This window comes from Lampetra fluviatilis, chromosome 31, assembly GCF_964198595.1.
Source record: "Lampetra fluviatilis chromosome 31, kcLamFluv1.1, whole genome shotgun sequence".
NCBI lineage: Eukaryota > Metazoa > Chordata > Hyperoartia > Petromyzontiformes > Petromyzontidae > Lampetra > Lampetra fluviatilis.
In genome coordinates, this window is record NC_136305.1 from 7,972,581 (window position 1) to 7,999,358 (window position 26,778).

Below are 26,778 nucleotides of genomic sequence, written 5' to 3' on the forward strand. Positions count from 1 at the left end.
ACCACACACACTCACCGCACGCACTCACCATGCACACTCACCACACACACTCACCGCACACACTCACCGCGCGCACTTACCGCGCACACTCACCACACACCACCAGCAGTGAACACCACACACGCCATAAGTGTTGACGAACCAAAGTGGGGATCACACAATACCGCCGTGTGGACTTCAGTGCCGCACACTTCACACCGCGACAATATTACCACTTGTGCTCCAGAACATTTTTTGTGACAGAGGGGGCCCAGTAGCGAGGGGGGCAATTCCCCCCCTGCCCCCCATAGCTAGCGGGCATTCTCTTGACCGGTGGCTCTTCTCACACGTGTCGTACATGCCTGCTTGTGGGCCAGCCTCACCCCTTACACAGGCGAACTGCAGGTTATTAATGAAAGCCATCATGATTCATCTATAATCATACGACTAATATTCATGGTTTATATCCTCAGCAGAGCAACTACTCTTGACCTCCCCCCCCCCCGAGCCCTGAATATGCGTCATGATCAAAGTAAAACGCTATCCAGAAGCTTTTGTGCGATGATAATAATAATAATATTCGAGTGGTAGATCTACCAGACGCATAGCTCATGAAGGGCCACGCGCCGTATAAACCCCCCCGAGCACTGAGCCATCATCGCTGAAAATCCCGAGTTTGAATCTGGGTTGCAAGTCCCAGTGATTAAACCACCGCTTCGCTGTATAATTCCGCGTACTGTATCGGCTCAAGAAAGTAGTTCGCGTTATAACGGTGCGCGTTCCATGTTGTTCAAAAAGTGCTATGAGTTTGATGATCCTGCTCGCAACGAATAACAGTGGTGAATATTTGAACTGGTCCTGGGCCTCTCCTAGGTCGACTCAGCCTTAAACAAGTACCCAGTGCGGTGTATAGACATCAGCACTGGGGGGACGAAGGCGGCCGGGCATGGTGCTGGCCACCCACCCCCCCTCGCGTGCCATGCCAGCCTTCATATGTGCTACTCGCTAATAGCACTTGCCCCAACACTGTGTTAGAGGCTAGAATGTCTTAGGCGTGTGTGACGCGTGCGTGTGACGCGTAGGTGTCACGTGCGTGTGTGTCGCGTGCGCGTGTATTGCGTGTGTGTCACGCGCGTCACGTGCGCGTGTGTGGCGACCCAGACGAGATCCTGCACTCCCCCGTGGCTCACTGGTGGTCACCGGACGGCGCCCGCCTCGCGTTCGCCGAGATCGACGACTCCAGCGTGGCGACGACGGAGATCCCGCAGTACACGGGGACATTGTACCCGGCGCCGCGCCACCACCCCTACCCGAAGGTGGGCAAAGCCTCGGCTTCCCTCCGGCGCCCAAGTAGTTCGACACAAGGGTGGTGGAAGGGTCTCCCCCACCAGAGAGAACGCTGGGGAGACGCACTCGAGAGGGCACGTGGCCTCGCGGTCACAGCACGTCGGGACCTCGAATGCCGATCGACCCCCGGGTCCCACAGCCTCTGTCCACCCAGCCGTAACGATGGGTGACACCACAGTTGGCCAGTTTTGCCCGTCATACACAGCGACAGGCAGGTTGGATGTAATAGTTGGACACAGAAATGTTTTTTTTCCATGGGGGCGAATGACAATTACGTGATGTAAATGTTTCCCGATTCACGGCTTCGTGGATAATCCACTTAGTGGTAGCAAATAAGTGCTTCATTCCACAGGTAGACGATGATGAATAGTGCACATCACGGCAACGACGCCAGCTTCACAAAGTGGCCAGAAAGGTACTCTTAGTTCTTTCGGTAAAGTCACGTCAGGTGGAAGACGGAAGCTTGTGTTGCCTCCGAAACGTCGTGATTTTTATTGTTTTATTTTTTATTAATTTTAATTTCATTTTTTACCTACGTGACTTTACCGAAAGAACTAAGAATATGAATCCTTGCAGTCACGAAAGCTTCAAATCTGGCCAGAAAGGCACAATCTGTGGGTAGGGGGGGTGGGGGTGTGAGGAGGCCTTGAATCCAAACGGGCTGCCCACTCCGCCGTGTAAACTGGTGAGTGGTGAAGGTTCGTTGAGTTGATGACTGGTGAGCGGTGAGTGCCGTCGGTTACGAAAGATGGCAGTGGCGCAGCGGTGCAATGTCACGGCCTTGTAGGTGTGAGCGGGGCGGGTGCGGTCTCGCCAGCGAGCTCGCGAACAGAGGTGGAAACCGTGAAACGTGTCAGAATCTCTGAAACGGACATGGGGGCAGCTGGGGAGAAAAACTGAATTTGACAAAAGTGGAAAATAATCTGGCGCAGTCGTGCAGAGCGAAACAAAACCGCGATTATGTTGTTACATAAGAGGGAGGATAGAAAAGTGTGATAACTCTGGGGGAATGAGTTTATTGAGCATTCCACAAGAGGTGTTTAGTGTTCCGCTGAATAGGATATATAAAAACACACACGCGCGGATAGAAGTGCACTTAAGGGAAAACACACATGTAGGCTTAGAGTGCGGAGGCCTAGGAGCTATGAGGTTTTTACTTTCAAATGAGGTAGAAGAGCTGGTAAGATGGGGATGTGCTTGGAGTTGTTACTTTTTTTCATATCGAAGTAGTCGTAATAATAACAATAGTTTTGTTTGTTTGACACGTAGGCTTTCGCGACCAATGTTATTCATAATCAACGTTTTTGGGTTTAGATCGTGTTATTTATAAATGTGTCGTAACCCTCCACCACCCGACACGGGCAATCAGTAAAAATGTGTCACGTTGACAAAAGACAAATAGTTCACTGCTTTAGCCCACCGGTGTGTTGAAGCCACAACATTTACAATTTGAGTACTCAAATTGTAAATGTTGTGAGTACTCAAATTGTAAATGTTGTGGCTTCAACACACCGGTGGGCTAAAGCAGTGAACTATTTGTCTTTTGTCAACGTGACACATTTTACTGATTGGCCGTGTCGGGTGGTGGAGGGTTACGACACATTTATAAATAACGCGATCTAAACCCAAAAACGTTGATTATGAACAGTTTTGTTTAGCCGAGCAAGCCTCGCTGAGTGTCAAGACACTTTTTTTTTGTCTGGATCGGATAAAATGCAAAGATAAAAGTGCAGCCCTGCAATTCCTTTGCTTACGTCACTGCTGTCAGAAAGGGGCTGCACTGTGGGGTATTTGGCCTACTCAGCCACGCCAAAAGAGATGCCACGAAAGAGACGGGGAGTGCTGACACTTTGCCCCACCACGCATGCAACCTGCCAATCGTCTATGCAGGAAGTGTGCCCCATTTTCTGCTGCTGGGTGGACAGAGGCAGGTGAGTTTTGAGAAACTCGCAGCGTTTGTTTAAAATGCTCTGCCAGGAAATGTGAGCTATTCCTCGATTAGGATATTTGGCAAATTCCGTAAATGAGTGTTTGGCTCGTGATTCACATGGAGAGATGGGGTGATGGAAACTGGGTATGAAATTAAATAAATAAAAACAATCAAAAGTGATTTCCACTGTAACAAGCATGGCGTATGTGCACTCATCTCTTCTTTCACGTCTCCACATTCCTTTGACTGGGCCAAGTTAATCCCGTGATTGACTTCCCAAAAACTTGTACTTATTTGATCAACCTTGGATCGATGGGCGGCTGCGTTGACCTCTGACCAGGATTCAAATTTACAACTCCCCGACAAGCGGGAAAGTGTTTGCTTTAACCGCTGCGTCACGCGACTGAATTGTCGCTGTAATGCACAGCCATTGTCAATCCACTGCTTGATTAATGCCCCCCCCCTCCCCATGGCTTGGCAGTGGGGGGGGGTAATTTCACCACAATTAATGAGGGTCGTTTCGCCATATTTCAACATCCCTAAGTCACGATTTAAAGCTTTCGTGACTGCAAGGATTCATCTTCTTGTTTATTTCGGTAAAGTCATGTAGAATGGAAATAATAAAATAATACAAATAAAGCATAATAAAATACAATTCTCACGACGTTTCGGCCACAACGCAAGCAGCCGTCTTCAGGTGAAGAACAGGTCTGTCGGAAAGACAGACGGCTGCTTGTGTTGTGGCCGAAACGTCGTGAGAATTATTTTATTATGTTTAATTTTTATTATTTTATTATTTCCCTTTTACGTGACTTTACCGAAAGAACCAAGAAGATGAATCCCTAAGTCAGTCTTGATTTAAAGCTTTCGTGACTGCAGGAATCCCTACCCTCTGTTTCTTTCGGTGAAGTCACGTAGATAGAAAACATAATAAAAGAAAACACGACGTTTCGGTCAGCTGTTGTTGCTTTATATAGGCACGGGAGGGGAAGGGGGGGGAAGGAGTTTTGTCGAATTCCGTGCCTATATAAAGCCACAACAGCAGATGATTTTCTCACCTGAAGACGAACACTTGTGTTGCGACCGAAACGTCGTGTTTTATTTTATTATTTTTTCTATCTACGTGACTTCACCGAAAGAACCAGAGAGTGTCCTTAAGTCACGACGGCTTGGTTAAGCGGGGCCCGTCTCAAAGGATCAGTTCGGATGATCGAACTCGGGTTGCCGCGTTCTTAAGACGGTGCGCTAAGCACTGCACCACCACCCCACCCCCCACCCACCCCCCATTGCACTCCGGGTCAAATGGGGCAATCGCTTAGGGACGTGTGTGATGGAATTCCAGCTTGCGCGCGCGTGTGCGTGTGTGGTTAGAAGCAGATACATTGGAATGGATCGACATCAAGGCCAGTCGTTCGGCTGGCGTGTGTGTATTTTTTTTGTGTCACCCGCTTTTATTCAACATCGTGCGCAACTCCAGTTGCGCGCTCATTAAAGAGCGGCCTTGGAGAGGGCAGTAGAGGCAGTGGGACAAAAACGACTTATCGACCGCTCATTTTGAGCTCGATAAAAAAAGACCCGGAGCACGCAAATGATGCTGCATTGCTTGCTCACTACACCGTGACCTCGGCTGGGGCGTGCCAGCTCGCGGTGAGTCTGTCGCCGCTGAGGTCGCCTGGCCTGGCTTTTCCCCACGACCGTGCTCCTGTTTAGGCAGCTGTCACGTGAAATGTGCAAGTATTTCGCTGGCATTCAAAGTCGCCGGTTTTCTATTGCGCATGATAATACCATCCATAATACGGTTTAACGACACCTTTATATTTACACGCACGATCTAAGCCAAAAAAAAAAACTCTTATGGATATTGGGTCGGGAAAACCTACGTGTTACACGTAATAATAATAATGACACGCCACTAAAGAGAATACGTTTACGCGCAGATCCACCCCTCGCTTTCGGGAAACTGTGAGTTTGTCTTCTTCCCATGTCTTCGGTTTTGTTTGTCCATCAGAGGTGGCAGCGATCATCTGGTTGCTTGAAGTGAGATTTCCAAAAACGCAAGTTTTGCCGGCAGTAGCTCGGGATGAGTCCCATGGGAGACCATTTACCCACAGGTGTTAGAACACAGAGACAATATGGTGGGTACTTGATGAGTCCTTTGTATCTCGGCAGCGGTGTGCAGATTGCAGGTGCTTGTGAGAAGACATCGGTAGAGCAGATTTTTTTTTGAGAGGCCCCATAAAACCACTTCGTAAGAGAAGAGAGGTCACCCCCAGTGTTAGCACCCATGTGTGTATGTTGAACTTATTTCACACCGTACGTAGCCAACCGTGCTACTCAGAGGTGCACGGGAAGGACAACAGGCAACGGCTGCCTGGTGCAGGAATGATGCATGAATTAGTAATATGTGCGTGCATCTTGCCAGCGAAGCGTGACTCTTTCTAGCGTATGGCAAGTCTGTGCAAATCACAAGTCCGAGTTTTAAGTTTGTGCGCCGTGCGATAGCTTCGGGAGTTGCGCGACTAACACCGCTCAGTCCGCCGGAGAGGGGGCGTAGGATGAGGTCCATTGTCTGGTTCGGGTGGCCGCAGTCGCCCCGTGGGTCGTCTTGAACTCTCCGCTTGTGGATGAGGTGTGGGCGCAGCGGCCAGTTGCTGTTCTGAAGCGGTTGATGGAGCAACCGTAGTCTTCTTGGCAGATCAACGCCGTGCATGGCGATCGTGGGGTCCGTCGATGAGGCTCGTGTTTGGAACGTCCACAGAACATCCACAGTGTTCTGCAGCGGTCTTCAATTGACCACCGCTTCATCCGATTGTCTCGCACGATCGCAAGATTGGTTTGCGGGATTTCAAACGAGTTCGTGGAGGGTCAAGCAGGTCTTGTTTTCATGCTAAATGTACACTGCCTCGGATTTTTTCCCAATAGGTTTGCTGTGCGGCGTGAGGATCGGTGGCAGTGTGTTTGCGCCACTCAAACTACGATCGTCTCTTGCAACGTAGGTGCCCCCTGTGGATGGCACTTTGAATTGCACGGCACAAGGGCTTCGGGTGAACGACTTTGTACGTTGAGAATGGAACGTGCTTCATCTTCTTGGTTCTTTCGGTAAAGTCGCGTAGAAGGGAAGTAATAAATTAATAAAAATAAAACATAATAAAATAAAATAATATGTGAGAATTATTTTATTTACTTTATTTTATTATGTTTTATTTTTATTATTTTATTACTTCCCTTCTACGTGACTTTACCGAAAGAACCAAGAAGATGAATCCCTGCAGTCACGAAAGCTTTAAATCGAAATTTAATGGAACGTGCTGTCGATTTCTTTTCTTTATCAGGGTTGGGACTCAGGGCTGCCACCCTGGGAGTCCAGCAATCGTCATCTGCGTTTCGGGTGGCGGGTATTGATGTGTGGCAACGGTATTGCGTTGAACTCTATGGCAGCACGCTGCGCAGTTTGTATAGACCGAGGCTGGCTGAGAAATCCGTCCGGGGTTTTGGTCTGCAGTGGGAGAAAGGTGACACAACCCCGAAGGTGGGACACGGGCGTTGGGCGGGTGGAGGGCGATCGACCAACGGGGAAAACCAGAAAACACAGAGGCGGTGGGGGAGACTGTGAGCAGACATTGGAGGGTCAGACTTGAACTGTGCAACAACTTTGGGAATATAGTAATAGTTTTTTACCCTTTCAACTGGTACAAAAACTGACACCTTTATACAAGGCATCATGTTTGCAATAACCACAACACAAGCAGTCAAAATGCAAACAAAAAGAAACAACTCTGATGATGATAATGATATGCACTGTCCTTGAAGTTGACGGCTTTTCTTAGAGCCTAGTCTGCTTGTGTTGTGGTTATTGCAAACATGATGCTTGTATAAAGGTGTCAGTTTTTGTACCAGTTGAAAGGGTAAAAACCTATTGCTATATGTTGCCGCTGGTAAAGGAGGTCTCAGAGTGTAAAAAAAACTTTGGGAATCTCGCAGTGGCATCAACACCGTTGGGCTACGCGGGGGGGGTGGGGGTGGTCCGGTCATTCTCTTAGAAAACTGAACCGAAAATCTGTGCTGCGTGCAGTGCGGCGCCCCGGAGTTTGGCGACAAACGCGTCAATGTGGGTCTCGCCCTGTGCCAAAGCGGCTTTAATGGGCATTTCACTCGCGGCATGCGCCCCGACATTTGAAGGCTCACTTGTGGTGGGCGGGGGGGGGGGGGATCTCTGGTCCCCGTTGTGAACGTGCCTTTGTAAACGTGTGCCCCCGTGATATATTTCCTCTCTGCCCTAATGCGTCTGGGAATGTGCGCCTCCGCGAATGTGTCAGCGCGGCGATGTGCGGATTTGCGCCGCGCGCTGCGGGTCCGCGCGTGTGTGCGCGTGCCCGTGCGCGTGCACCCCTGTGCGTGTGCCCGTGTGTGTGTGCGTGCGCGCGTGTGTGGGAACGATGGCGCGGCGGTTAGCGCTCTGCGCTCGCGAACCGGCCACTCGAGTTCGATTCCCGCTCACGGCCAACGCCGGCGACACATCTCTAAACAGGTCCTGGGCCTCCCCTAGGTCGACTCCGCCTTAAATGAGTACCTGTAAACATCGCTACTCTGGGACAAAGACGGCCGTGCGTGCTGCTGGCCACCCACCCCCTCGTGTACCGTGCCGGTCTTTCATGGGTGCTCGCTGACAGCACTTGCCCCAATCGTCTGTTAAAGCTATATGGGGGATCTTTGTCTTTTTTGCGTGTGTGTCCGTCAGTAAGTAGTGATCCCGGGCATTAGAGTGAGCGGTGAATTCGCAGGGACACCTGCGGTTCCCTGTTTCGTATCTTTTATTTAAAATCCCAGCGGCACCCAGAAGCCTCCATGCCTGTAAATTCAATTTCAAATGTTGGTGACACATTTATTTTCATTTTCATTCGCTTGAGGAGATCGTACCATCCCCCTGTGATACCTGTGATGTTATATTTATGTAGAAATGTATTTATATTGTTATTTCTCTCTCTCTCTCTCTACGCGATGTGAATTCGGAGTGTCGTGTGAGTGTGGGAGTGAGAGAGTGGGGAGGATGTCGGCTTCATTGTTCTATTTTTCTGCATTTTATGCCTTGCTATTGGTGTTTGATTTTTTTGCGTGTGTTATTCATCGCTAATTTGATTCCAATTTTGCTATCAGGGTAGTGTTAACGGTCAATGTGTGCGGTGTAAGCCCAAGTCGAGCGGTACATCATCCCGTGTTAGAGAACGTCCTGTGGATGGAGATATGACAGGGCGACTTTATTTATTTTATTTACACGTAAGGGGGCATAGTTTATCTTCACATGCCTTGCTATACAAAAATGTATTTGCCAAATCACTATTTTTAATTTTCAGAGCTGGAATTTAGGCAAATTAAATAATAAGAAATTATCAAAATTTAGCCTCAAACCAACCCATTATTGCTTAGTTTCTGTTTCGATCTCAGTGTCTCAGTATTTCCATCTCAGTGTTTCGAGCAAGGCATCGTTTGTCTAGAGTCCTATCAACCGAGCCGTTTCTAAAATTGGGGGATGATTTTGAAGTGCTCGACATCCTTTAAGGTTCTATCCGACCTCAATCACGACAACTTTGCCAATTATGCTCTTGGGTATGGCACGAGCTGAGAGTCGAGGTCTGCCAGCCACGATGGGAGTGCTTCAGGAGAGAGGAGTTCGTCGAGTGTTGCTGTTCAACCTCCATTGAAGGGGTGCAGACTCCAGTGGTTTACTGTGTGGCCCATAGTTTGGGTTGCATGGCCACGCTCACACTACTGTGGCTGGTGTCTTTAATTATTTCCCATCCATCAAGGAGATGTGGACATCGGCCTGCTGTTGATGTCCTGACGCGGTTGATGGTTACACCACCGGCAGAGGTCACAACCGGGTACCCGATACCCATACCCTACCCGATACCGGGCTACCCATACCCGGCCGGGTACGGGTACGGGTAGCCGTTTGCGACCCTGGTGCGGCTGGGGACGGGTACGGGTAGACCGTGAGTCAACTGGTGAGTCACCGTTTGTCACTCATTTCCCAACGTCTTGTCTTTTCTCACAATTCAAGTTCCTAGAATCAACCCACCCGCACCTGCAACATGGCTTTATCCCAGAGGTCGCAATCAGGTACCCGATACCCGTTTGCGACCCTGGTGCGGCCGGGTACGGGTACGGGTAAGGAGTCAAAACCCGTTTGCGACCTCTGACCACCGGTGCCTTTCGAGGCGGAGGAACGCGAGAGCCAGGAGCTGCGCGGCAATCTTTGGGTTTCGAATGAGGAGGTGTTCATTCTGGAAGCCCGCGTCGTTGCGGTCTGTTTCGCCAACGCGATCCCAGAAGGGGGATCAGGACTTGAGTCGGTGGTGAGGAGCGCTGTCGGGGTCTCGGTGGACGGGGAGGTTGTCGTTGGTAAGAACACGTGGCAGGATTTTCACTAACAGGGAGCCAGGGGATCGGTGTCACTGAATAATACGACGCTTGCTCAATATTCTTAATCTTCTGGCCCATGGCAGGTCTTTGGCTTAAATCCCCTCCCACTTTGGGCCTTCTTCGTCTTCATTCAATGTTCTCTTTGCCTCTTTCCCTACATCCTTAATTGCTAGAGCTTCCTCCTTTAGGTTTTTCACCTCTGAGAAAGTGCCCAATCCGTATCCTTTTCTAGATTGTTGTAATTCAAATTATTCTCTCCTTCCCGAACCGGCACAGAAACCTCCCCATTCCTATCTTTTTTGCGACATCCAACAGATTTTTGTTTTGTTTTACACTCGATGCCAGGAGCAATTTCTCACGACTTTCGAGTCTTCTTACATCTGAATTTCTTTTGGGTTACAAAAAAAAAACGCCGAATAAATTGGGCGTGACAGAATGAAGTTACACATCATTTTCGTACAGGGTTAGTTTTCAGTATGAGATTACACAACTGCCTTCACCTTGACAGCCTCATTTCATTTCGCCCTGGGGCCTGAGACTTGAACCCTGATTCCCAGAGGACCTGATTTGTTCCTCTGATCAGAGATTCGAATTTATTCCAGTTTTTTTCGTGCAATGCTTTAAAAAAAAATACCGGTAATGAACGCTGAAGTCAGTAATTAAATATTTACAATAAAACGTATTCATCGTTTGCATATTAGACTTAGTGTTGATGCTTCCACGATGGAATGTGGCTTTATTATTGTTTTCAACGATTGTCACAATGATAGACTCGAGATAATGTTCAAGGGTTTATTTTTTCTTTAATGAAAAGTTGAAAACGAAGTTTGCCATCAAAAGTCCATGGTCACGAGGAAAACAAGCGGAGCTCCAGTGCTGATGCGGCTCAGTGTAGCTCGGACGGCGCTGAACAATCGACGTGAACGGGGCAGCGGCTCAATTAGACTCCTAAAAAGAAAGCTCTCGGCACGTGGAGGGAAAATGTCACAGGCATCGTGCGTTGCCGGCGAGACGTGATTCCACCTGACAACACATCAGGCAGTAGAGTTGCCACCTGCGGTCCGGATTTGCTCCGCACAGTCCGGGAATTGGCATCTGTGTCTCGGGTGGCAGCAGGAATTGATTTGCGCCGAGATCTGGTACCGCCGTTGCCGCGTCGAACGTCACCGCAGTATAACGAACTGCACAGTCTTGAAAGTTGGTCCGAGTGCCGACTGAAAAAAAAATGTATACGTCTTGCTTTTGGCATGCCGCGGGGAAAAGGTGGCAAACCCCCGTGTTTGGGAAGCTGTACGGCGCAAACGCGGAAACCTTAAGCAGCGGGCGATAAATCAATCCGCTGCCTTTGATTAAAGACCACGCGACGCGAGAGCTCATTGAGAAGCGATGGCTGCCATTGCTCAGGAGACCTGGCTCAACTTCGCAGGATTATAAATGAATATAACAGAAACCAATAATGGGGACCTTTATGTCAAACAATATGTCAATACAATTACACTATGCCAAAATTACATTACGGCTGGCTGCAGCACTTGGCTTCATTTCACCGCAATGCATTAGACTTTATTTAAGCAGGTGAATGGCCGCTGAGATACATTTACCTCTTTTACGACAGAAATTTCAGTTATATAAGGAGACACATTTTTTTGCTAGAATCTTCTATTTCCAGATTCTAATTAGAATTCACTTTTATCCAATAAATACATCGGTGAATGCCGACTCATCTGGATGTGTGGCTGCTTTCTTCATTCATTGATATAATATTACTATGATTATTTACGAGTGTTTTAATACGTGTGCAGCCTACTTGCTGTACTGCAGAGGGTAAATTAATGTGAAACAAACTTTCGTGAACCGCCAGGTGCTTGTATCCTGAGCTCCGGATCGCAGGCACGTGTCGCTAGGCCCAGCTGCAATTCACACACATGAACTTTGGGCTCTATTCTCACGCTGCCCGCTGTGTTTCACCTTACAACGTCACATTCTACAGACAAACCCGACACTTTGCTTGGAAAGTTTACAGTGGAATTTCTTCACATCGTTGCTTATACCTCATGCAATTGTGATGTTGCGTTCTGTTTCATGATAAGTGGTGCTGCCACCGATGTTACGGTTAGCAGCTCACTGGACTTGCAATCCAGAGGTGGCCAGTTATACTTCCCGGCGTGGAAGTTGAAAGAGTGGTTGGAAAGTATTCTACAAATCCACACCACCCCCATCTCTGTCCACCCAGTGGCATAAATTAGTGCACCGCGGTCAGTGGATTGGCAGAGGTCGCGTGTGGTGGGGTAACGAGTGAGTCGACCGGCCTATTCCAAGACATCTGGCCAACGTGGAAGAGAAGACCAAACATCCTCGGCAGGAATTATCTAGAGCTCTCCCGCCGGCACTGGCGTCAGAGAGTCATTGCACGGCCTCATCTTGAATTTAAGGAGACAGTCAGCCAAAGGCAGGAGATAAAAGGGGCGTCTTAATCTTGGACTTGAATATCAAGTTCAAGTTCATTTATTAGGTATAGCCCTGTGAGCCATTCGGCTCTTGAATCGGGTGCAACCGCAACAAACAAAAAACTAAAACATGAACAAGAAAACATCTTAAAGTGAATATGAACAGAGGCGTGGAATTGACAGGACATCTACAGCACAGGTGGCTGGGCGACAAAGCCAGCACCAGAGGTAAGTGGCGTCTGTTATGGCCCTCATCTAGGTCAACTCAGCCTTAAGAGAGTACCTGATGCCACTGTTAGCTGTTCGAACAGCACAGCGCCCTCACAGCCTGAAATGCCAAATGAGAGCTCTATGTGTGTGTTCTGTGACGTGCGTCTGTTTGTGTTGCGGTAAGAATATGCGGCCACACGTGCTTGAATCCGCCGACACAAACGACCCATTCAGACAGACCCGCTGTGCTCCGATAAACCATCGACGCTGCGCACGTTGATCATGCTGTCGATATTACCAACGGCGCGTACGCGTGTTCACGTGCACGTCCGTTCACGTGCAGCGTGTACGCACGCATTTTCATCGTCTGCTCGCAGTTTAGGAACCGTGGAAATGAGAATGCCTTTATTAATTAGTAGCATCTGTCGCCAGAAATGACGTGGTAATAATACGAACATTTGTTGCATTCAATCTTGATTTGGAGGTTTAATAATAATAATAATGCAATTTTTAACGCGCGCAAATTTGCGGACGTAACGGCTGCAACTCAGAGGCGCGGAGCCAAGCTCAGAGTCGCTCGAAAGCATGATTGTAGTGGTGAGTTTTTAAGTCTCTCTTGAAGGAGGCGATTGAGGTGATGCTGCGAATGTGCAGAGGGACAGCGTTCCAGACTGTTGGGGCTGCCACCGAGAAGCGGCGCATAGACACGATGACCATCCTGGATCTTGGTATCAAGAGGAGGTCGTGAGTCGCGCTGCGCAGGCATCTGCCGTGTGCTGAACTGCAAGTTGTCAGTGACTGCAGGAATCAATACTCGTTGTTTTTTTCGGTAAAGTCACGTAGTTAGAAATAAAAGAAAATGTGTTGCGATCGAAACGTCGTGATTTGTTTTATTTAATTTTATTTCTAACTACGTGACTTTACCGAAAGAAACAAAGAGTGTGAGTATTTGTTGCGTTGCTTAAATTATCGAGGCTCATAGATCCAGATTAAGCGATGCCTAGGATTTTCAAAGGAGGATCTCAAACATTTTACGGACACACACGATGAGTCGTATAAATGTATTACGGATATCAGCAGGCCACACGACAAGAACATGAATGAGAATAATTCAATAAAGGCAGGGTTACATTTATTGCAGCTGAAATGAGGAAACACGAGACTTCACGTAATGTTTGACTGTGAAAATTATACATACAGGGATGACGGCGAACATTAAGCTACATAAGCAAGTTGATCAATTGGATGCCACTTGCAGGAATATCCAATGCAAAGTTATTGAGGTAACGATCACGATGAGACGAGGATTTTCATTGTTCATTCTTAATGCCCGAGGCCCGGGCAGTCAGATTTTGACACCTCTAGAATTGTTCCGGGTTTGTTGCTAATATCTGAATCTGATAGGAGACAAGGGCACGGTGGCGAGATGTTAACTACCTTGCCTGGTGTACAGGAGGTCGTGGGTTCGATCCCGATCCTTGACGCCTGCTGCTGCTGTAGATTTGGAGTTTGCGTGGCTCTCTCCCCGTGGTGGCGTGGATTTTTCTCTGGGACATCCGGTTTTTCCCTCCACATTTAGAATCCACAACATTCGTTTAGAGTATTTGGCTGTTGTGCATTTCCAAACGATCAGCCACTTCGTTGAGCTATCATTTGTGATAGCCAGGTCGCTTCTGAAAAAGAGCTATGCAACTCAGTTGCCTTACCTGGTAAAAAAAAACTACGTAGTTTTTACCCCATTGGAACCTCCTTTGCCAGTAGCAAAATATGATAATTGTTTTTTTACCCTTTTATCTGGCAACAAAACTGACACCGAGCTCTCATACTCTGATGGTGCATTGTCTTTGAGTTGTGCGCCTTTTGGCGTCATCTGGTCCAACACCATGTGAGACTAGGCTCTAAGGAAAGCTGTCTCGGGTGTGAACCAATCAATTTCAAGGACAGTGCATACATTATCAGGGTTGTGTTTTTTGTTTGCATTCCGACTGCAGGTATTGTGGTCAATGCAAACATGACTCCTTGTAAAAAAGGTGTCAGTTTTGTTGCCAGATAAAAGGGTAAAAAAATAATTATCTTAAATAGTTTTTAGTTGAATAGTTTAGTTTCTCAGCGTTCATCATGATTACCAAAGGCTTTTTAAGCCAGACTAAGGCACGTTTATGGTTCATTTGGTTCAGTGTTGATGTCTGAGGCTCGGTAAGCTAGATCAAAGAACCTTGAAGGATCCTGTAATTCGTTGATAATGTTTAAGCATCACAGATGGCAACGTTGAAGGCAATTACTAACTGCTGTTGGGAACATTGATTTTCAATAAATGTAATGTTTCATGTTTGGAAAGGTATGGATATAGGCCATATTTTATTGATGAAATAAAATAGAGCATATGGAAATCACTAGGAGGTCTTTTTTGTGGTATTGCCGAGTTTTTTGTTAATTAGATTTTTTCCATCTGTGTGGAGCTTTGAGCGTCATGTGACTTGTACACAATATGCTCATGAGCCTTGTAACCCAGGTGAGTACCTCAAAAGCACACGTGCAGTAAAAGGCATTTCAGTGCATAAAAACAAACAAGACAATCATCAAACATGTATACACATGGCACGATTTAAAGTGGAACATTCATTAAATGTACCCAGCAAGGCCTCACTGAGTCACATTTTGTTCAGGCGTCTTTTGGGATGTTTGACCAGGTCCATGCATTATTGTGTTTGGCTTCATGTGGGAGAAAACTCCAGCACCAGGATCAAACCCCCATGAAAACAAGCGGATAGACTCTCAAAGCTCCGCACGGATGGATTCAATCTATTTCGGTCCTGCCATCTCCTGGCCAGCTTGCAATGCTTGCCTGCCACGCCGCTATTCCGTTTCGTGGTCTCCGTGGTACAATGACCAACCAGGCTCGTCACCACTTAGCCTCTGAGAACACATGAGATTAGGCACATTAAGAGGTTATTTTGGTGATATTTTTAAATTGAGATATACGCAAGTTAAAACAAAGTTGTTGGGGTTTTTGTTACTTTTTAAAAGTGTAAATTAAATTGTAAATAAATCGGTAGCATTAAACTTCAACCTTATGAACTCTGAGCCTTCGTGGGATTGCAGCTTTTGAAATATGGACAAATCTTTAATTCACTTCATTACATTTGAGCATTCGAACCAAGCTCTGGACAGGCCAGAAGCACAGGCATATTATACCCAAAGAGGTTTTGGGGATCGTTAACGTTCAACAAATTCTTCTGACCTTTCCTCACTAAAATACTGATAGAAAAATGGATAATCACTAGCTACGACCCCATCCTCATTAATCATGGGAAGAAATTAGAGTGAAGTAACCAATACTATGGAGTGGGTAACGATTCGTCCCTCTGGCGGTTTAATTAATTGTTGCGATTCATAGCCACGTAGGGTCACCACGTTTTCCACTGCAGGCCAAACTCGGATAGATGTCTCAGTCTGCACTGGGTCTATGATCGGAACATGGGGCACTCTGCTATTATAAAGTTCAACGCAGCTTCGCCGGGAACCAGATTTCGGTACAAATCAACTCCTGCCCACGTCTATCAAAACTCATCTCCCGGCCACGGGCAGAGCCAGTGGGGGGGGGTGGCACGTGCTCCCCCCCCCCCCCCCCCAATGATCCAATCGAAATTCCTAATTTCGGTCGGATCATTGGGGTTTATTAGTAATAAATCGGCATTTTTCGACCCCCACTGCCACTGTGTAGCATATTATTACGTGCCAGGGACTCTATGAGACGATAGGACAATAGTCTGAGTCCATAATTAGCAATAAGTAACGGCAAAGCAGTTATAAGTGACTCAGAATTGTGCGCAGTTGCGTATACAGGACACGACTTCCCTGAAGGCATTCACCTTCAGCGAGCACGATGCCGATCACACAACGCGGTTCGAATTTGACCCTCGATCGACGGCTGCGCCAACGCCGCACACGCGTCGAATAAAAAGCAAGGGACAAGTCCTTACTTACTAACAACTCCTCTATCATTTTTCATTGCTGGAGGGGTTGCCCCCCTACCTGAAAATCCTGGCTCCGCCATTGCCTCTGGCACCCAAACACAGACGCCAACTCCCGGACTGTCCGGGGGTCAAACCCAGGCCGTTCAACGAGCTGGAATCACCTGGAGTCCTTCGCCCCATCACAACTCGTCCTTCTACGATCAGCTCGTTACTTTGTAGAGCTTGAGCGCAATTGATTCTGATTGTGTTTCTACCATCTTCGATTCGATTTAATTGGCGCTCTGTTTCAAATGGGTATTTTTTTTTCGATTTAAAGCTTTCGTGACTGCAGGGATTCATCTTCTTGGTTCTTTCGGTAAAGTCACGTAGAAGGGAAATCATGTATTTTATTATGTTTTATTTTTATTATTTTTTTGTTTCCCTTCTACGTGACTTTACCGAAAGAACCAAGAAGATGGGTATTTTTAGTTGTGAATTGACATCGCGTGTTTTCGATAGGATTTGACATGCGTACCCACGCTGTGACATCTCCATTCAACTCCGTTGCACAATGTAATTTCCGCAAGGTGTTAGTTCGTCGCGGAGAAGCGTGGAGAGGTTACGCGCGTATAATCACATTGACGCGGAGAGAGGAACGCGCGGATTAGAGGACGGACACAAAGTCAGAGACATTGACACTGACCGGTGAGAAAAGTAAAGTGGGCTTTTGCAGGGAACATCCCTGACATGGATGGTCTACTCAATCCGTTTTGGGTATCCTCACTCATGCAAACGGTCTCTGTGTGGTCTGATCAATCCGTTTTGGGTATCCTTACTCACGCAAACGGTCTCTGTGTGGTCTACTCAATCCGTTTTGGGTATCCTTACTCACGCAAACGGTCTATGCGTGGTCTACTCAATCCATATTGGGTATCCTGACTCACGCAAATGGTCTCTGTGTGGTCTACTCAATCCGTTTTGGGTATCCTCACTTACGCAAAGAGTCTCTGTGTGTTCTACTCAATCCGTTTTGGGTATCCTTACTCACGCAAACGGTCGCTGCGTGGTCTACTTAATCCTTATCCGACGTCCTGTATACAAAGGTAAAGGTGCAGCCCTGCGATTACTTGCTCACGCCACTGCTGGCATAATGAGCCTCCGTTAGAAGGATCTTTAGAGATCTCGTTTCAGAGGGTGTTTGGCCTACTCTTCTACATTAACCAGGAGGAAATACTTATACTGTACTCCTGCACCAGGAGATGGAATTGAATTAAAGTGGCGACCGCTGACCGTTCGCTCTTCTTATGTCTTCTCCCCTCCGCTGCCTTCCCTTGATCACTCACATCCAGGCCGGGCAGACCAACCCCACCGCCCGCCTCTTCATCATCAACCTCTTCGGGCTGCCAGTGGAGCACATCGTCGAGCTGCTGCCCCCCGAGATGCTGCGCTACCGGCGAGTAAACGCACACACGGCGCCATGCGGCCACCGCCGATAGCCAGCGGCGTTCAAGGCGAGGTAGCTCTGGTGAGACGAGAGGACCAGCGGCGAGGCAGGGGCAGGGGAGAGGAAGGGCAAAGGCAGGGCAGAGGAAGGGCAGAGGTGGGGCAGAGGAAGGGCAGAGGAAGGGCAGAGGAAGGGCAGAGGTACGGCAGAGGTGGGGCAGAGGTGGGGCAGAGACAGGGCAGAGGAAGGGCAGAGGTGGGGCAGAGGAAGGGCAGAGGAAGGGCAGAAGTAGGGGAGTAGTAGGGGAGCGGTTATCGTGCCATGCTATGAACCTGGAGACCCGGGTTCAATTCCCACTCATGGTCAACACCAGTGACGATTATCTGAACCGGTCCTGGGCCTCCCCTCGATCGACTCAGCCTCAAATGAGTACCTGGCACGGTGTGAAAACATCGCCACAAGGGAGACAAAGGAGGCCAGGCGTGGTGTTGGCCACCCACCCCCTTGTGTGCTGTGCCTGCCCTCATAGGTGCTCACTAACAGTACTTGCCCTGAAAGTCTGTTAATGGCTATACGGGGGATCTTTGTCTTGACTTTGTTGATCACAGGGAGCACTACTTCACGATGGTGCGCTGGGTGACGGGAACCCAGGTGGCCGTCACGTGGGTCAACCGGAGGCAGAACCTATCGGTGCTCACCGTGTGCGAAGCCACCACTGGGGCATGCAGCGAGGTACACACTTGCAAACAACAACAATAACCACTTGTGCCAAGCTAGGTGCACTTTGAGGCCACAAGAAGTGAGGAAGCCTCGCTGGCAAGAGGTCACGGGACAGACCCAAGTGCCATGGGTTGACTGACTAACATAATTGTCAGATTCACCCTCTGTGCTCCCCACTGTGCCAACTTTTGCTTGCGTTTTAGCCGCCCGACGCTCTGCTCATTGTTGTGTGAGGATCGCTCCTCTGCCCTCCATTGTTGCTGGAGGTCAAATGCCTCCAACTCCCCAGGAGCGGTCCTTCAAGAGCCTGCCCCACAGATGCCGATCTTGACACTCCGTCGGCAAGCCCACTCAGCTCCACGTCCTCGTGTATCGGCATCAGCCCATATCCTCTCCAGCTTGTGCCGTGTCCCATTTAGCACCCTCTATCCAGCCAAACAGAAGCTGCTTGGGCATGCGGCGGCTGGGCATGAGTGCTACATGACTCAAGGCAACGCAGCCTCGCCTATCTCACTGACGGGACCGTGTCCAGATCAACAGTCGCTCCCCACACACACGCACACACAGCACATGGACTGTGGAACTCTCTGCCAAAGGCTGCCAGGGAGTCCGGGTCAGTTGGGATCTTCAATTCTCTCCACCTAAAGACATTTCCCTTTCATAAGTCATTTTATGTTTTGACTTGATACTACTTCTTACCCAACCCCCCCCCCCCATGTAAAGCACCTTGAGAATGGATGTACGGGCGCTGTATAAGCTGTAATTAGTATTATCTTAATCTTGATAATGAACAAAAGAATTGTGCGATTATTATTTAATTATTATTCTTAGCATGTTCACTCTGCCACCCCCGCATCTGCCAACCCCCCCCCAACACCCCCACCCTTTGTTGCCTCCGCAGAGATACCGCGAAGCGTCGGAGGCCTGGCTGCCCAGACAGGTGACGCGCGCAATCGCACACACCGCCCCCCCCCCCCCCCCCCCAGAACGCTTCATGCACGGCCACACGCGGGCAGCCCACTCGCCACTCGCCCATTGGGCCGTTGCGACGGCTAATCTTGGGCCCGTTAGCGAGCGCCTGTTTGGGCCGAGCGAGGGGAGAGATAATGGGAGTGGCGTTTCGAGCGCGTCCCCAACCCGCGCCCACCACCACCGTTATCTCGTCGGGGTATCGATCGAGAAACGGCGCCGGGTGATGAGAGGGGGTAGGGGTGATGGCAGTGCCGGATTAAGCTAGTGCGGGGCCTGTAGCATGTGTTATAAAGGAGCCCTAAATAAATCAAAACTAAATATTAAAACATGAAAATTTTAGGTGCATAAAAAAGTCATTGTATTTTTTCATTTGCTATGCAGCCAGATAATACGAAAAATCGCTAACCTTAAAAACCCAGTCGTTCATAAAAGCTGAAGGCGGTATAGTACTATAGTAATAGAGCAAGTGCACAATCACTGATCCCGAATTGATAGCTTGAAAGCATTTAGCGCGGGGCCCTTGAGAGTGCGGGGGCCCGTAGCTACTGCACATGTAGCTACTTGTGCCACTGAGATAATCCGGCACTGGGTGAAGGGGGGGGGGGCGCCAACGACGGGCGTCCCGAGTGGCACCCGGAGGCGGGCGACCAACGGGAGGACGTGGAGGCGGACGGGTGTGTGGACGCTGCCGGGGGGTGGCCACTGGGAGGTGACGCGTGGGATCCGTGCGACGTTGGCGGCCACGCCATCGTCGGGCGCCGGCCCTGGTGACCTCGCGGCGTTGACCGTGACTGCCGCCGGCATCGAGGAAGCGTCCCGCCGCACTGCTTGTGCCAAGCTGGGTGCGCTTTTGAGACCAGGCGCGATGGCTTCTGTGATTTAGGCAGTTAATAGATCGGGTCGCCTGGCAGAAACGCGACCTCCGATCTCCGCCGTGCCAACTTTGTTCTTGCGACGTCACTCGGATTCTTGTTCATCATTGTCCCTCGGTGCCTTGCATGTGCAGCAGCAGCAACAGCAGCATGAGGGAAAATATTGAGGGGCCCCATAACGTGTCATACCACTGGGTGGTGCTTATGCATAACGTGGGATTGACTCGTGTCAGCGTGAGACGGCGTGTTGGTGTTGGTGTGCGTCTGTGTGTTCAAGTGCTCGTGCTTAACGTACGTGTGAATGCACACACACGTAATGACTTGTTGGGGAAAGTGCTGTTTGCGAGCACCTATTAAGGCCGGCATTGCCACACGATGGGGCTGGCGAGGCAGGACCATGCCTGGCCGTCTTTGTCTCAACGGTGCTGATGTTCACACACCGTCAAGGAGGCACTCGTTGGGGGCGCAGTGCAACCTCGGGGAGACCAAGGAGAGGTTCCAGGCATCATTCACCACCAGTGGTGCGATTGCTCGGTCACACCGCTGCTGGCAAAGGGGCTTCCTCTTGGGGGCTGTTCTAGAGAGCAGCTCTCGGCGGAATTGGGCCTACCCGTCAACACTGGCTAGACGTCTCGCAAGAGGTGCGAACTCCCACGCTTTACTCCACCACACACGAGACGCTGCCAATCGACTGGGTGGACAGAGTTAGCCGAGGTGTGGTGGGGATTCGTAGAAAACCTCTGCGCCGTCGTTTCCAACTGCCTCGCCCATCACACCAGGGCAGCGGTCCGGCGCAACGCGCTTAGCAGCACGTAATTAACCCGTTGGGATAGCTTCGCGAACGCATCCCCTCAATGACGTAAACAACAACCCCCGCTGCTCGAACAGCAGCAGCAGCAATACGTCTCTAAACGGTGCTTTGTGTCCGGAGAGACGTCGGGCGCATTGCCGCCGCCCGCGTGCCGTGGCGTGCGTGGCTGCGTTTACACGCGACCCCGAGTGGTGACCTCCGCCGTCGGGATGCGGAGCGTTTCTCTGCAGCCTCCACAGCAGGAAGGGGAAAAAAAGGTTTCCAGTCGCAGCGGAGGGAGGGCACGGGCGGGACGGCCCATTACAGGCAGAACTCGGAGATTGCTTTGTGGAAAATGTGACCGGCTTACGGGAGCGTGATAAAAAAAAAACACATCGATGAGCGGAGGAAATCTCATTTGAGATGAGCCCATCCCCTCCGACTGTTTACCACTTGGCCCCCCGCTTTAACCAGCGATGGGGGAGTGGGTGTGCGATCGGCCATCAGATGACGGCCCCACAACTGCGAAAGGGAGGAAGATGAGAGAGAGCGAGCCGGGCACCGCAGCGGGGAAGACATGGGTGGAGGGAGAGGCCTTGCGTGGTTGGCGTTCACAGCTGCTGCTGCTGCTGCAATGCCCCCTGAATCCCTTAAACCGCACTTATAGCTTTTATTAAATGGCAACTCGATTTGTTAGGTCAGTGAGACAAGGTGGTTTGACTCGGATTACGTTTATAGGATTATTATTCTCTCTGCCGTATTTGGATTGGTAGCTTCGTCCGGACGTAGAGGTTGTTGTCGTTTATTTGTTGACGTGGGTAAGTAACATTCACCCGTCAGCTGTTTTACAAGTGTGACCCGCGGAGGATATTGGGGTTACATCGTATAAATCAAAACATTGCAGACACTGAGTATTAAACGCATTCGAGGATTGCCGTTCGTAACGATAGTTTTGGGTCTCCCGACGCATTATTGGTAATGAAAGGTGGGTGGCAATAGCGAGGGTATGTAGCGGTAGCAGCCGAAACAGGCGCACGGGAACTGAAGCGACGAAAATCATCCCGAAGGGACAGCTTGGCGACATCACTCGGGGAGCGTTTGACACAATGCTCGCTCTCTCGCTCCTGGGAGACTTCAAAAGCTCGTGTCAACATTCAGACACACTTCGTCTTCATTTCCGAGCTCGCTTTGAAAAGGACGCTTCCGTTAATGCAAACTGGATATGAAATTATGCCCGGTGTAACGAATACATTGGGGGCCTTGCGTTGGAAGTCTTCTGTCGCCGACAGAGCTCAATATTTACCGTGGTAGCGTAGCACAGCGTACTGTGCCAATGGCACCATATCATCGCGGCTTAATATGCCACGCTAAATCTTTCTCGAGAACAGCATGTTCGGCTAAACGCTGGATTACATGCGATTAGGCGACTTTTGTGCCGTCTCGGAATCTGACCGCAGAATGCATGTTCGGTGTTTAATTGTACTGTATGCGTAATGCTTAATTTTTTTTATACAATGCCGGTGTAAAAGTTAAAAGGTTACCACCACGGGTTGCAAATGCTTCGAATATCCAGCACGATCAGTATTCTGCATGGGCAGTGTCCACTGTTCGAGACGCATGAAATAGCGACGCCAGTGTCTACCATGGGCACAACGTGTGCGATAGATAGATAGATATATGGGGCAGTGACCTGGCCCATACATCATGACACGCGGAATCAAACAAATCACTCGAGACGCAGTTTATGCGAATTTCGTCGCAAGAGGGTCACGCGTTTGGCGCCAAAGAGTCCTTCAACCGACTATGCGCGATGAATGAATGAATGACCTGGCCCAGCGGTAGCGTGTTTGGCGCTTGCTGCAGAGGTTCGCGGTTGGAATCCGGCTGGCCGCGCCTGGGTATTGCTGCATTGTGTGCATTCACCATGAAATACGTATGCTTCACAGTGGGCGTTCGAGGCACCCCGCGATATCATTCGATTTTGGCCATTCTGTGCCTGGCGGCGCGGCCCACATTTTCAGAATTTGAAAAATTGCCTTCAAAGTCCTCAACGAGGATTACATAGAGCAACATGCCCCCCTCCCACCTACTGAAACCCAGCGCCTTCGCAATAGACTTGCGCTGTAAGAATGGCGCGAATACCATTGCGCAACATTATTTGTAATTATCAATGAGTGTTACTGTCATACTGTTTGTTTTGAAGACGTGCTTTATATTTATTTTCGCGTTCCGTAGACCTTTCACACGACGTAGATTTTTTGCTCTGAGATAGTGTCCTCTGTCGAACATACTCTGGTTCCCTTCTTGAGTTACTTTTCTTTTCTAAGAAACCAGCAATGTGCACGTCCTTTGGACGTGACCGTCCATCCGTCTGTCCGAGCCAGCCAGCGACAATTGTTTTCCAATATACTATGATACCTACCACAGCCACCTTGCGTTGGCCAATTGAGAGGTAAAACAACTCCAACAGGTACCGATGAGACATTTTTTCGGACCAATGGCTTCACAAGAAGCTCAGTGGCACGGAGGGAGCCGGAGCCTGGCAAGTTTCGTTGAAGTCATGCGGCAATAATTGGGGTTGCCAGTGAGCGTAACCCACCCACCTGCATTGTCTCGGCTGAAACAGCTGAGGTGGAAGCCAATCCGTCCCCAGGACATTAATTAACCTTTGCGAATGAGCCACCGGTGCATAAAGAGGCCACGGCGCTCGTAAGGTCCACGGACGATCACCGCTGTTGCCGTGACGACCGTCAAAGGAGCAGGAGGACAAGACATCTGGGGCAGGTGGTGGTGGAGGGGGAAGGTTGTGGTCGGCAGGGGGAATGGGGGGTGCAGAGTAACGTACCTACATCGCCCGAAATAAAACTTGGAAAATAATTATTTACCAATTCGTAAATACCATTCTGAAATGTGCTGGATCGAGATGGCCCGGCGGCTTCAGGGGACTTATTAAGCTGTGCCATGCTAATGAATTGGCACTCATGAGATACTGATTATCTTATAAGTGCATTTATCATGCCACTCTCGTCAACTCAGAGTTTCTAAGCCCACAGGCAAACCTCGGTAATTCAAGATACGCGTCCAAATTATCTACGCCACATCGCCAAAAGTTCTAAATAAGTTGAGCAAATGCTGTTATATGTGGAATGCTTTTGTATCTCCACTGCATTCGTAATCTCATTGCTATTTTTTGGCGATGGTGGTTACACTGCACGTGGCTGCCTGTAATCCAGCACTGTGCTGAGGCAGCAGGGAGGGATGGTGGATCACCGCACAGATGTTACGAGAGACTCCTTTCCCGTAGGCGTGCAGGAGGTGCCATACCCCTGGCACACGAGCAGAAGGCAAGCTCACTCGCCGGCGAGCTGAAGAACCATTCTCCTGGCCAAATCTAGCGGCGATTAGACGGGCGACGTTTTGCGTTTCGCTGTGACGTCGTCTTGAGCAATGAATGCTTTGCCACTCCATCCGAAGCGACGCTTTGCGAAGCGTCTTGGAGTCGCCGTCGCATTCAGACGTTGCTTCTTAAGTTGAAACTGCATCGCCAGCACACGCCACCTTTCGACATGCGCAGCCGTTCACAAGTTTTTGCAGCCGAGTGCACACCTCAAGTGCGCACACGTTCGGCATTTGAATGTGGCCGCTGGGGCTCAGGGTTATTAAGACTCAGAGCAGAAGACGCGGCGGTGGGACAGGAGGCGGAGGAGGTGGGCGGGGGGTGCAGGGGGTGGGGGGGGCAAGCAGCAGGGAGTGTGGCCCAGCAGAGGAGAAGGGAAGCGGCCTTGGGCGGGCGGGCGGGGGAGAGGGTGGGGTGAGGTGGAAGCGGCCAGGAAATGGAGGGCAGATAGGTCTGAGGCCAATAACAGGCAGGCAGTGGCGTGTAACGTCACGGTAACCTGGCCCTTCATTACACGCCTCGCCCGTCCCGAAATGAACCCTTGTTACACCGCCCGGCTCTCCCGCCCGGCTCTCCCGCCCCGCTCTCCCGCCCCGCTCTCCCGCCCGCTCTCCCGCCCCGCTCTCCCGCCACGCTCTCCCGCCCGGCTCTACCGCCCCGCTCTCCCGCCCCGCTCTCCCGCCCGGCTCTCCCGCCCCGCTCTCCCGCCCGGCTCTCCCGCCCGGCTCTCCCGCCCCGCTCTCGCGCCCCGCTCTCCCGCCCCGCTCTCCCGCCCCCGCTCTCCCGCCCGGCTCTCCCGCCCCGCTCTCCCGCCCGGCTCTCCCGCCCGGCTCTCCCGCCCCGCTCTCCCGCCCCGGCTCTCCCGCCCGGCTCTCCCGCCCCCGCTCTCCCGCCCAGCTCTCCCGCCCCGCTCTCCCGCCCCGCTCTCCCCGCCCCGCTCTCCCGCCCGGCTCTCCCGCCCGGCTCTCCCGCCCGGCTCTCCCGCCCCCGCTCGCCCCCGCCCGGCTTTCCCGCCCCGCTCTCACCGCCCGGCTCTCCCCGCCCCGCTCTCCCGCCCCGCTCTCCCGCCCCGCTCTCCCGCCCGGCTCTCCCCGCCCGGCTCTCCCCGCCCCGCTCGCCCGCCCGGCTCTCCCGCCCCGCTCTCCCGCCCGGCTCTCCCGCCCCGCTCTCCCGCCCCGCTCTCCCGCCCCGCTCTCCCCGCCCGGCTCTCTCCCGCCCCGCTCTCCCGCCCGGCTCTCCCGCCCGGCTCTCCCGCCCCCGCTCTCCCGCCCGGCTCTCCCGTCCGGCTCTCCAGCCCCCGCTCTCCCGCCCCCGCTCTCCCGCCCCGCTCTCCCGCCCCGCTTTCCCACCCCGCTCTCCCGCCCGGCTCTCCCGCCCCCGCTCTCCCGCCCGGCTCTCCCGCCCCGCTCTCCCGCCCCGCTCTCCCGCCCCGCTCTCCCCGCCTGGCTCTCCCGCCCCGCTCTCCCCGCCCCGCTCTCCCGCCCGGCTCTCCCGCCCCGCTCTCCCGCCCGGCTCTCCCGCCCCGGCTCTCCCCGCCCCGCTCTCCCGCCCGGCTCTCCCGCCCCGCTCTCCCGCCCCGCTTTCCCCGCCCCCGCTCTCCCCGCCCGGCCTCTCCCGCCCCGCTCTCCCGCCCCGCTCTCCCGCCCGGCTCTCCCGCCCCGCTCTCCCGCCCGGCTCTCCCGCCCGGCTCTCCCGCCCCGCTCTACCCGCCCGGCTCTCCCGCCCGGCTCTCCCGCCCCCGCTCTCCCGCCCCGCTCTCCCCGCCCGGCTCTCCCGCCCCGCTCTCCCGCCCGGCTCTCCCCGCCCGGGCTCTCCCGCCCCCGCTTTCCCCGCCCCGCTTTCCCGCCCGGCTCTCCCGCCCGGCTCTCCCCGCCCCGCTCTCCCCGCCCGGCTCTCCCGCCCGGCTCTCCCGCCCCGCTCTCCCGCCCCGCTCTCCCGCCCCGGCTCTCCCGCCCCGGCTCTCCCGCCCCGCTCTCCCCGCCCGGCTCTCCCCCGCTCCCGCCCCGCTCTCCCCGCCCCGCTCTCCCGCCCCGCTCTCCCGCCCCGCTCTCCCGCCCGGCTCTCCCGCCCCGCTCTCCCCGCCCCGCTCTCCCGCCCGGCTCTCCCCGCCCCGCTCTCCCGCCCGGCTCTCCCGCCCGGCTCCTCCCGCCCCGCTCTCCCGCCCGGCTCTCCCGCCCGGCTCTCCCGCCCCGCTCTCCCGCCCCGCTCTCCCACCCGGCTCTCCCGCCCACGCTCTCCCGCCCGGCTCTCCCGCCCGGCTCTCCCCGCCCGGCTCTCCCGCCCCGCTCTCCCGC

At 51.9% G+C, this 26,778-nt stretch overlaps 1 protein-coding gene across 1 annotated transcript in view; it reads left to right on the forward strand.

Annotated features, from left to right (window-relative positions):
- LOC144943501 (inactive dipeptidyl peptidase 10-like) overlaps positions 1–26,778 on the forward strand; it is a 518,643-nt gene that overhangs the window by 428,473 nt on the left and 63,392 nt on the right. Inside the window, exons 9-12 of the mRNA XM_078871017.1 lie at positions 1,141–1,295; positions 17,639–17,742; positions 18,342–18,465; positions 19,355–19,393. Coding sequence (XP_078727143.1) covers positions 1,141–1,295; positions 17,639–17,742; positions 18,342–18,465; positions 19,355–19,393 — 422 coding nt within the window. The remainder of the gene's footprint in view (positions 1–1,140; positions 1,296–17,638; positions 17,743–18,341; positions 18,466–19,354; positions 19,394–26,778) is intronic.